At 40.9% G+C, this 11,654-nt stretch overlaps 1 protein-coding gene across 2 annotated transcripts; it reads left to right on the top strand.

Annotated features, from left to right (window-relative positions):
- Positions 1–3,288: 3,288 nt before the first annotated feature.
- gpr108 (G protein-coupled receptor 108) lies at positions 3,289–11,021 on the top strand. 2 transcript variants are annotated; one of them, XM_008316309.3, is made up of 18 exons: positions 3,290–3,869; positions 4,507–4,626; positions 5,765–5,815; positions 5,918–6,015; positions 6,490–6,560; positions 6,664–6,971; positions 7,054–7,116; positions 7,312–7,413; positions 7,591–7,724; positions 8,044–8,119; positions 8,204–8,277; positions 8,384–8,501; positions 8,593–8,723; positions 9,340–9,383; positions 9,467–9,516; positions 9,596–9,679; positions 10,076–10,197; positions 10,293–11,021. In XM_008316309.3, the coding sequence occupies exons 1-18, from the start codon at positions 3,777–3,779 to the stop codon at positions 10,378–10,380; spliced, it is 1,827 nt and encodes a 608-aa protein (XP_008314531.1). In that variant the 5' UTR covers positions 3,290–3,776; the 3' UTR covers positions 10,381–11,021. The 2 variants fall into 2 exon arrangements, with proteins under 2 accessions (XP_024914602.1, XP_008314531.1); XM_025058834.1 differs by lacking the exon at positions 10,293–11,021 and having other exon boundaries at positions 3,289–3,869; positions 10,076–10,201.
- The last annotated feature ends 633 nt before the right edge of the window (positions 11,022–11,654 follow it).

The following is an 11,654-nucleotide window of genomic DNA, read 5'->3' as shown; positions in this document are numbered from 1 at the left end:
TGGCCTCTGAAGCCAACCTATGGGCGTTCTCTGTTGGTATATTGAGAGGAGGAAGGAAGGGAGGTTCAAGAATAAAACAGTGTAGTGCTGAAGCATGGAGGGCAAGAGTGTGTGTGTGAGTGTGTGTGTGTGTGCGTAAGAGAGAGAGAGAGATTTTCTTTATTTTTTCTACCAAATATCTGTACATTCACGGTCATTTGACCAAAATAACTCAAATGTCATTTTTGCGCTCTGCTAACGCAGCGTCAGCCCTGTCTAATAATCCTTCACCGTTTCATCTTTTCTGGTCATTCGATGGCTTGGTTTGACTTACAAATAAAATACAAAGTAAGTGAGCAGTATGTACAAAATATCACCAAATGAACTCCAGGGGTCAATACAAATGTAGGTTAATCATTCTCCTTTAGTAAAGTGGGTCGTCAAACTCAAATCCACACTGGGACAAAATTAAAAACTGAGACGAAGTCTTGGCCAAACTTAATATTTATTAAAAAATTGATGGCAATTGTTGTTTTCCCTTTTCTTCAGATCTGTAATATAGAATTATTTCACATGGAAACAAACTTTAGTTTTGCGTAATCTAACAACCAAAGGTTAATATTATTTAAAAAAAAGAAAGAAAATACAGTGGTATTTGTTTCTTATTATGTCTCTTTATCTGTAGCCTTTGGAGTTCTGGAGTTTTTATTGAACTCAAACAACAACAAAAAGAAAAAAAAAAGTATGTGCTATAGCATAGCCCATAGCAGAAATCTCACGAAACCGATTTCTTATAAAACAGATCCTACAAATGTCTACGGTGTGTACGTCTTAAAGGTACATACACAGGTACACAGATTTACCTGGTGTTTACAGTGAAAGTGAAAGTCTCAGATACTTTCACTTTAAACCAACGAAACACAAGAGAGTGAAAACCTGATGTGTAAAAAAAACAAAAAACAAAGTATTGTTTCACTCTAGTCAAAACAAAGTATTGTTTCGCTCTAGTATAACAGAGAGAGAGTTACTTCACTGTAGTTTTGGTATTTTTTATAAATGTGTCGAGCTGTACTCCCTGAAGGAAGTCAGTTTCTCTTTAAAAACGTCCTTGTGTTTCACCACTTCCTGTCCTGTCTCACCGCCGTCTCTGTGTGAGTGTGAAGCCCTGGTAAGTCTGACTGCTTATCTCTGTGTGTACTTTTATGAAATACATAGACGTTTGTGGGGCGGTAGGGTCTTAGTGAGCGTCTTTAAAGTTCAACTCTCAGTTTTAAGGTATTATAAATCAATAAGCCAGAGTGTAGTTCAGGTTAGTCGTCCTCACAGATGAAGCCCGTTCACCATTCAAACCTTCAAGCAAATGTCTCTGGGACAGCGTCAGGATGTGGTTGTTGAATTCCAGCTCTGGATGTTAGTTAACGTGAGAATCTGTGGGTTGAGTTTTTTTACTTCCACTTTACTAAATCTTTGTTTTTCTGTATGAGGCGTAGCCACGAGAATGGTTAACTTGTGTTCATAGTTGGCAGTCAGTCGTAGTTTATCAATGATTTACTCAAATTTATGACCACGGCTACGGCATCCTGTCCTTCACTGCTAATACCGGTGACTGTAAATACATTATTACACTATTACACAGACGGTCTGTGATTAACAGCAACTTAGTTAAATGAGTTAAACTGAGTAGCATGTTACACCTCAGCAGATATAAAACTGAACATCTCAAAGACAGATAGACAGATAGATATCTTATCTCTTTTAATGTCCACCGTTAAATTGTACAATATTATATTAATTCCATAAAGTAAATAAACATAGTTTGTTGGCCACACATTCAGTTTTAAAGCGCAGATGTCGGTTCTGTACTGTTTCAGTTTAACTTCTCCTCCTCCAGTTCAGTGGACCATGATGGTGGTTCCAGAGCTGCTCCTCGAGGTTCTGGAAGACCTGATCAACGACGACTTCAAAACATTCAAGTTTTACCTGTCAATCCGGGTCCTAGAAGGTTGCAAACCGATTCCCAAATATTACCTGGAAAATGCGTCCCGGATAGAAACAGTCAGCTTAGTGACTGACAGGTACGGTGAAGAGACGGCCGTGGACGTCACTGTTGAGATCTTACACAAGATGGGCCAGAACAATGCTGCGAAGAGGTTGAAACAACAACGCTCAAGTGCAGGGGCTGGTATGTTCCAAACCAGACGAAGACCAAACCATGGCTTCTATAACGTGATCTTTGGTCTGTTCTAATAAATGTGTCTCTGTTCCTCTGCAGGGACACAGTCTGCTGCTGCAGCTGCCAGCGCCTCCTCTGCTGCAGCTCCTTCTGCTCCCATGTCAGTGTCGGCACAGCAGGAGGGTGTTGTAATTGCCCCAAACATTAGCGGTAGCACCACAGGGTCGTGGAATATAAGCATTCAAAAATCATGATTTTATGAATGTTTTTTTTTAATAAACTCCAGTGTTTGTGGTCTTGACTCATATTTGTCGTAACATTGTTTAGAGTTTCTGCCTTTCTTTAATGTTTGACACATAAGCTACGCCCCACGTGTCAAACTAAGGCCCAGGAGCCAAATCTGGCCCACAGTGTACTTATATTTGGCCCTTGAGATCATATCAAATGTGTACTAGGGTTGGCCCCCAGTGTATAGCTCCTATATACTGGCAGTATTGTTAGTATTAGCGGTGTATGCGATGTTATAGCACATACTTTTTTCTTTTTTTTGCCTGTGAAAAAAAGATTTACTGGGACAAACAGAAACAAATACCACTGATGTGTGTTGTATTTTCAAATTTTCATGTGTTTTAATAATATAATATTAAGCTTTGGTTGTTCTAGATTCAATGTTTACACAGAGAAAATGCCTGGTAATGTCACAACAGAATACTGACAAAATTTAAATTAATAAATTAATAAAATTAAATCAAAGTTTAATTTAGGTGTCCTTTGGTGACAGAAAGGCACTTATGAAATAAAATGTATTATTATTATTAGAAATAATTTGAAGGTGATGTCAATGACTCTCCTGTTTCAAAACCATTGTTGCATCTCATCAAACTAAAACCTTAAATCTTCTCTTCTTCTATCTTTCTATAATGTATTACATAACTAAATTTAAAAAACGCAAAGGTCAAAATGATTATTTAACAATATTGAACAGTTTAGATCATTTAATTCTGCAGAGTTCTTAATGAAATGTAGGCTATTTCTCTTTAACTAACAGCCTATCGGTGTTTTTTAATCGAATCATGACGTGTACGTCTGAAACGCAGCTTTTTCATTCTACGTGGAGAAAAAAAGAAATCACATGACAGCGACCCGGAAGTAGTTTGGACCACGTGACGAACTCGACGCATTCTTGAAACGCTTAGATCCTACTCATTCCGCCTATAGTTAACATATTTGTAGTTTACTTTATGTTCCACATACCTATTCAAATTCGGTAACATTGTGTGTACGGTTTCGACAACCCAAACTTGAATGTGTAACGTAACATGTAGTGACGTGTTCGTCGGACCATCGCGCAATGTTTTGCTCTTGATGACGGACCCGGAAATGAGATTGTAACGCCTACAAGCTAGCTGGGAGCCTACGCGATGAAAGCACAAAAGAATAGGAAAAATAACGTTTCTGTCCGAATTTGCTAACAGACGGTGCGACATCACTGCCGATATCGAGGGAATATAACGCTGAAACTTCCTCCTCGATAGTAAAGACCAAACGGCGGAGCTCGCTCTCCAGGTTCCTACCAGCGGGTGCTAGTTAACTTTAGCCGAACGTTAGCAGGCAGTGACCGGTGATGGCAGTGGCACAGAGAAGCTGTGTTGTGGCTTATTTACTCGTGCTTCTGCTGACTAGCTGCAAGGCGAGGATACACAAGCTCACCCTGTGGGTAAGTAAGACTAAGACTCGAGCGTTGGTTGGTCGGGAGCTAACATGTAGCATTGGGCTAATGGAAGTGGATGGAGTTCAGCATTTCAATGTGCGGTACTTGGCTGTGATGGCGGACAATCGACTAAGCAGTTTGTGTAGAAGTTTGAGTTGTTTGAAAATAATATAGTATTTTCAAGAAATATTAATAATAATTAATGTTTCCTTATCATACAAGATAAGGACATATTAAGGAAATAAGGGACCACATAACGACACAAAAGGAATCCCTCGGCATATGGCTGTGTGTTCATCTGCCTTTTGCTTGTATTTTCCGTTTGAAAATAAATGTCTTGAATGGGTAGTTAAAGTTAAAAGTTAGGGTAAGTTAAATTGTGGGGCAGGAGAGGGAAATATTTGAAACACAACGCTGTTGTAAAGACCAAACAAAGGTGAGGCTCTCTGGTCAGTGGAGGAACGGGAAGTTAAGTCAACTTTGAGCACAACATTATTTGTTATCAGTGGAAAAAACTGTTGGTGCACGTTTAATGGTTTGAGCTGTAATGGAGGGCAGTACAACGTGTTGTTTGTCTGAAAAAGAGTCAGTGAGGTTTACTACAGGCTCTTCCCTTAACCTCCCTCACTGTCTGTCTTCACAGAATGAAACCCGTGCTGCTGTTGACCTAAACAACTTTGGATTCTATGCTAATGCCACCTTGGACGTCAACCTGGTTTCCCTGCGCATTCCTTCACAGCTAGTGAACTACAGTGCTCAACCGGTAACAAGTCTCTGCAGTATTTTACAGTATTACAAAAATAAAAAGTCCCAGAAATGCATTAAAATGCAAGATTAGGTCCTAAAACATGCTGCCAAGTGAATATTTTGTTTAAAACTCCAAAAATATTTTATATGAATATTTCAAAAACCACCCAAAACACACCTTACTATAGCCTTACCATCGTGAAAAATAAATAAAAAACAGCTATGTTTCTCTGTAACTTCAACATTGTGTACACAGTCTCACTCTAATTATTTAAAAATGAAAAGCCTGTGACACATACTCTTCAGTTATCCACCACTTAAGTCAAATGTATCTTATTTCACATTGACAAACAACAGTGGGTGCTTTATAAATACCAGAAACTTAGACAGAAAGTTGTGAAGCACTCGGAACAACAAAAGCAGAAGGAAAAAAAAACATCAAACAGTAAAGTTGATGTGTGGTGTGTGAGTTTTTTTTTTTGTTTAAACACAGTACACTTCTATGATTATCTATTTAATGTTGATATTATGACTCTCTGTAGAGATCTATAACAAGGAAACCCTTTGAGAACAGTCCAATATTCCTGGTGTTGGTTTGTTTTCTTGTTCTTTTCTTTCTTCTCTAGTGATTCCAAATGTAGATCCCTCTGTTCTAATGATAGTAACCTGATGTTCAGATGGAACAGCATTGTCTTTATCATGATTAAATTGCTTAAAAAAATTCAATATATTGCCATGCCTATCGTATCGCACTATGTCATAATATATTGTATCGTGGCCGCTGTATCGTGATACCTATCGTATTGCCAGATTCTTGCCAATACACAGCCCTAGAGAAAAATACATTCTGCTGAAAAGAAACTGGATTTTACTGCATACAATAAATTAAACCAAAATAGAACAATTTATCCCTGTAGACTTTGTCTTAAAGGTGTTTATTTTCCTGTTACAAGTCTGTTCTCCACAGAGGCTCCTGTTTATAGTTGATTATAGTCAGTTGTTTTTTTTAATTTTTTTTTATGTTTGTCTAATTTTGTTTTAAACTAAAATAGCTGCACTCAGTCTTTAGGTGCGAAGTAAAAAGACAAGAAGAAAATTCTCTGTTTTTTGTGTTATTGTTGTATAAATGATCGCATCGGTTCTACTCTGTGCAGGTCGGCTTCAGTCTCTCCAGGTCACGCGTGAGCCGAGTCTTGACCTACACAGTGAGTCCACCCCGTCACTGACTGAAGCCTGAAACCAGTGCTTGATTTTTATGTTGTTGGATATGGCGTGGGTGAAAACTCAGTTTGTTTCTTCTTGTTCAGGCTGAGGAGACTGAAGAGTGTCCACTCATACTGACTGATCTGATTCGTAATGATGAGGAGCCTCTCGTTCTCTTCATTCTCAATGTCAAACCCCTCAGGTGACTGTCACAGAAAGACTGAAGTGTGTGTCTCATTTGGTTGAAGATTTTCATGTGCCCCTAGAGGGCACTCTAGGCTTGTGTAAAGGTGTTTGCTACTCCTTTACCACTGGAAATGTACATGTTTGCATTTTTTACATCATTAAAATGTAGTATATTGTTAACTTCTTTTATATCAGTATCAACCACCAGTCCTTCTCCTGACTTCTTTGTTATTGTGACCTTATCAAGTCAGGGGTTCTTCCATTTATTGTCTGTTTTATTGGACACCTTCCCTAACTTGCATTACCAGCAAATATATAATGAATATAATTCTTAAAAGATCACATTTTTAATCACTCTTCATTATAATAGCCTATGTTCTTATTTTACACTTGTTTTTTATATCTACTTTCCAAACAAACATATGTTGAAGTATTACCCAACCTGTACTCAACCCTTATTGACTTTGTGTGTGTGTGTTTGTTTGTGCAGCGTCACTGTGAAATCTTTTGGGAACCAAGACAACATCTTGACAGCCAAACTGAAGGCAGATGTAGCTAAAGGTCTGTTCTTTCACACCTACAGTCTGACAAAGTCATTCAGTGTTTCCACTCTGCCCACGGCAGCCGCGCTCCCTCCATAACTGTCATCGCCTGTTTGCTGTAGGTGAGAGGAAAACCAGGGAGGCTGCTGACGCTCCTCCTGCTGCTCCTGCTGCTCCTGCTGCTCCTGCTGCTCCTGCTGCTCCTGCTGCTCCTGCTGCTCCTGCTGCTCCTGCTGCTCCTGCTGCTCCTGCTGCTCCTGCTGCTCCTGCTGCTCCTGCTACTGATGCTACTGCTGCTCCTGCTGCTGAGGCCAATCCAGTGGACAACACTCAGACACCAGTACATGAGACAAAGAAGGTTGAGAAGAAGGATGAGGTGGAGGTGAAGGCACCAGTAGACACTGTGAAAGTGGAGGAGAATGGATTCAACGTGAGACGTGTTTCTTCTCTCTTACTTCTGACCGTCGTCTCCTCCACTGAGTCCGTCTCTAATCTGTTACTGTGTGTTTCAGTTGGGGACGACCAAACAGCTGTCTCTGGCTGTGGACGAAGTCAATGGCTCCTACAATTTCAGCGTAAGTAAAAGTTGGACCGTTTCATTTGGTCGTGCTGGAGTGTGACACGTTATTTGCCTGTTGTACCGCAGGTGTCTTGCCTAGAAATGTTAAACAATTTTTTTGTTAATAAATGTTAATGTTGTGTATGCTGTGACATTTCTGGTTTAAATTTTAGCTTTTGTACACATCACCCGTTGTATCCCTCCTCCTCAGTTCCACATGGTGTTCGGCCCACGGTCCGAGGGTCCGTACAGCCTCAAATTCCACTACTGTCAGAACAGGATTCCTGGCTTCAAACTGCCTTATTCACTCTCTGTAAGTTAGCTACCTGTGTGTGTGTCCTGATGGGGCTATATTTATGAGGATGTTATTATTGAACTGTGTTTGGGACACTTTGTCCATAAAGACAACACTTCAGGCCAAGATTCAGTTGAGAGAATTTGGAAATGTGTATAATGGCTGAAAACAAAAACCTGTGACCGTCATCTGCAGGTTGAGATTACAGAGAAGAATCCCGAGGGTTTCCTGTCAGCAGCCGAGATCCCGCTGTCTCGTCTTTATATCTGCATGGCGGGGGTCTTCTTCGCTGCGGCCATGGTCTGGGTGTACACACTCATGAAGCATAGGTACACACACACACACACACACTGACAGTAGTGCATGTTGTGAGTCCACTGCCAATAAATGAGTAAAGACACAGTCTGAGAAAAAGCTCCCACTAACCAATAGTAACACTCTAACTAACAGTGCTAAACAGCGCCCCCTTGTTTACTGGTCTGCTTCTCTTCCTGTCTCCTGTCAGATTGTGGTAGTGTTTGTTTTACAGGACCAAAACTGTGTGGAACATGTACACACTGACGTAACGTAACCATCATGGAGATGTTGATGTTAAAGTCAAAAGTGACCTTTTTTTTTTTGTTACTTCCATGTCAATCCTCCCTCCAGGTTCAGTGTGTTTAAGATCCACTGGCTGATGGCAGCGTTGGCCTTCACCAAGTCCACGTCACTGGTGTTCCACAGTGTAAGTGTCAGCACAGTCACTGTCAACACTCATTAGCTGGTGTTGATCAGGTCTCTGAATGTAACTCTTTTTTATTTCACCCAGATCAACTTTTACTTCATCAACACCGAGGGTCATCCGATCGAAGGCTGGGCCGTCATGTATTACATCACACATCTGTAAGAACTGCCGTCTGCGATCAAGTTCCATCTACATATTTTTTTTTTATTTGACTTTACCTTTTTTTTAAAAATAAATCAATGTGTGTGTGGTTGTGGTCTCCAGGCTGAAGGGAGCTCTGCTCTTCATCACCCTGGCACTCATCGGCACCGGCTGGGCTTTTGTCAAATACATCCTGTCTGACAAAGAGAAGAAGATCTTCATGATCGTCATCCCCCTGCAGGTCAGTGTGTGTGTGTGTGTGCGTGTGACAGGTCAGTAATGTGTGGTTTGGAACAGTCTGCGCTCATGTATCTGTCACCTGTTGCCTGCAGGTTCTTGCTAATGTAGCCTACATCATCATCGAGTCCACGGAGGAAGGCTCCAGTGAATACTACCTGTGGAAGGAGATCCTCTTCCTCGTGGACCTGATCTGCTGTGGAGCCATCCTGTTCCCTGTCGTCTGGTCAGTTCCTCTCAGCGCTGCTTGTTTCTGAGTTACCAGTGTAATTAACAAAGACAAAGTTGAAGGTTAGCGTTGACTGGTTCTGTTCACCAGATATTGGACAAACATGGTGCTGCAGGAACACACTGTCATTCACACACGAACCAGAAAACTTGGTTTAACAACGTTGAAACTTGGCATCAGATTGAAGTCATTTTAAACCTGGATTAGTTGTCGATATGGAGTGTGTATTGGCAAGAGTCTGGTGATACGATGTGTATATGTTTTTAAACATATACACATCGTATCATATACATTAGAGTTTTTAAAATTTTTTATGCACATATCAGTAGAAGAAGAAGAAGAACTGTGAGGGTAAAATGCAAAGTTAACATCAGATAATCCCATCACACTGATTTATATCATACATTTTTATTATAATTATTATTGTTTTGCCCACCATGATTTAATAACTTAAAGATCAGTCAGTTAATAGGAGATAATCAGTACAATTATATTATATTACTCATCACTTTAGCGATAATTGGTATCAGACTCAGTCTGCGTTTGTTGGTTTGAAGCCGTAAACAGTAAAATGTTTGTTATTGAATGATTCTATTTCCCGACGTGTTTCCAGGTCGATCCGTCATCTACAGGAGGCCTCCAGCACAGATGGCAAAGGTGAGAATCCTGCCCAGCTTCAGATTTAACGGGTTTAAAGTTTAACGAGTTGAAATAACTTTCCTCTCCGTCGTGTCTTTCAGCTGCCATGAACTTGGAGAAGCTCAAACTTTTCCGACATTACTACGTGATGGTGAGAGCAGCGGTCGAGTGTTGAATGAGGACGTGTCACCGCTGCAGTGTTTCTGACCCGTCTGTGTTTTTGTTCTTAGATTGTCTGTTACATCTACTTCACCAGGATCATAGCCATCCTCCTCAAGGTCACCATGCCCTTCCAGTGGCAGTGGTGCTACGAGGTAAGACGAGAACAGCTGTGTCTGAGGGTCAAAGGCTGACTCAGCGATGACCAAGCAGAAACTGACAGAGCGGTTTTTGTTTTTTTTCCACTCGTATCATCTGGACATGTGGATGTTGAAGTAACCCCAGGCAGTGGAGTCAGTCGTTGCACTTTTCACACACTTTTGTACCAGGAACATGATGTTCTGTAATATGTAGAGAAGTATTTTGTCAGACAAGAGTGTGTCTTTGTCGACCCTGGTCTGGGGTTTACTCCTAATGTTGTTTATCAAGAGGAAGGTCTGTCTTTTGTCAGTTGAGTCTTCGTCGTTGTGTTAACGTCCTTCGTCTATCTTAACATCTTTTCTCCCACCCTTCACCAAACGCCTCGATTCTCCTCCTGTCTGTGTCCACAGTTCTTGGTGGAAGTGTCCACTCTCATCTTTTTCGTCATGACGGGCTACAAGTTCCGACCGGCGTCCAACAACCCCTACCTGCAGCTGCCCCAGGACGAAGACGACGTGGAGATGGACGAAGTGTAAGAACACACCTGTTCAAAAAAAAAAAAAAACTTGACCTCTGTGACCTTTCATGTCACAAAAATGATGGCTTCCCCCTCCTGTGTGTGTGCAGAGTCACTGAGTCAGGAGCTCTGGAGGGCATTTCCAAGGTGAAGAAGACGACTAACGGACGGGAGCGTCAGAAAGAGTCCACCTTGTGAGCCGCAAAGCTTCATGGGAAGAGAGGCTCTCAAACATCCTGTGACCAGCTCGGGGTGGACGAGGGGGCTCATGGACCAAAGCTCTCCACCCAACATTGACAGCTATCATTTCTACACACTCCTTTTGTCGCTGCAAGAGTTTAAAAAAAAAAAAAAAGAAAACAAAAAAGAAAAGCTCCTGATTCCAGGAAAGGAGGCGTGACCACTGTCAGGCTATGCAAAGAAAACAAAACGACGACAACAAAGACTTTTTTTGAAACACTTCTGAGGGTTTTCAGAAGGAAACAAACTTTGCCACAAGACTGAACGGAAACGTGAACAACTGCTCTCTGATTTATTTTTATTTTATTTTTTTGCTTTTGTTGCTTTTCTCCCTTTTGTATCTTTCTCTCCAAAGATAACTATCATTTTAGAGAAGGAACCTCTCCTGGGTGTGTGTTTGTCTAAATGGAACTGAGCGCTGAGCTCATGTGTGACCAGAGAACGTGTGTGTGTGAGTGAGTGTGTGTGTGTGTTAGAGACAGACACAAGATTCAAACACATGCTGTGTTTTTCTTTCCTCCCTGTGGAATCTCCAGTCCGTACTCAGGTGTACGGTCCATCAGTACACAGTCTGCAGTCAGGCCGTAGTACAACTTCACCACGCAGTACCACCTGTTACCTTCTACATACACTTGATTTATGTATATTGAAATATATATATATATATTTATGGATGCCCTGGGTTGTTTATTTCAGTATATTTGGCCTTTTTGCTTATTATTGAAATGTTATATTTCAGTATTATAGTTTATCATAGAGAGGTTTGTTTAGAACTGTTTTTGTGAATTAGTGCTTTGGTCGTTGAGTTGCACTCACACGCTGTGAACCTGGACCTCTGAATATATAAGCCAATAGGGTTTGGAATTTTTTTTTTTTTTTGTCAATATCATTGACAACCTACAACAACAATAACAACAGTTTTTTTTAAATGTATAAATACACAGGTGACCCTGTTGTTCCAGACTGGGCCAAGAGGTGGCGACCCGCTGATCATAGTTGACTTTTTTTCACCTCTTTTCCTCCTGCTCTCGATGTGAATCTTCTGTTTTTTGAATCAACTTCTCACGTGTTGATGAAAGTTGAGGATGGCGTGGACGGACGTTTGTAAATAATTTACAGAAAAGCGTGTTGATATCAGAAGACGAGCACTTTACACTTTTTGGAAGAACTGCACAAGTACACGTGGTACTGATGAAAGTACCAGGCGGCTTTTGGACTTCTTTTCAATAGAT

This window comes from Cynoglossus semilaevis, chromosome 9 (assembly GCF_000523025.1).
Source record: "Cynoglossus semilaevis isolate Cse_v1.0 chromosome 9, Cse_v1.0, whole genome shotgun sequence".
In the NCBI taxonomy this organism is placed as follows: Eukaryota; Metazoa; Chordata; class Actinopteri; order Pleuronectiformes; family Cynoglossidae; genus Cynoglossus; species Cynoglossus semilaevis.
This window is presented reverse-complemented; position numbering and strand designations above follow the sequence as displayed.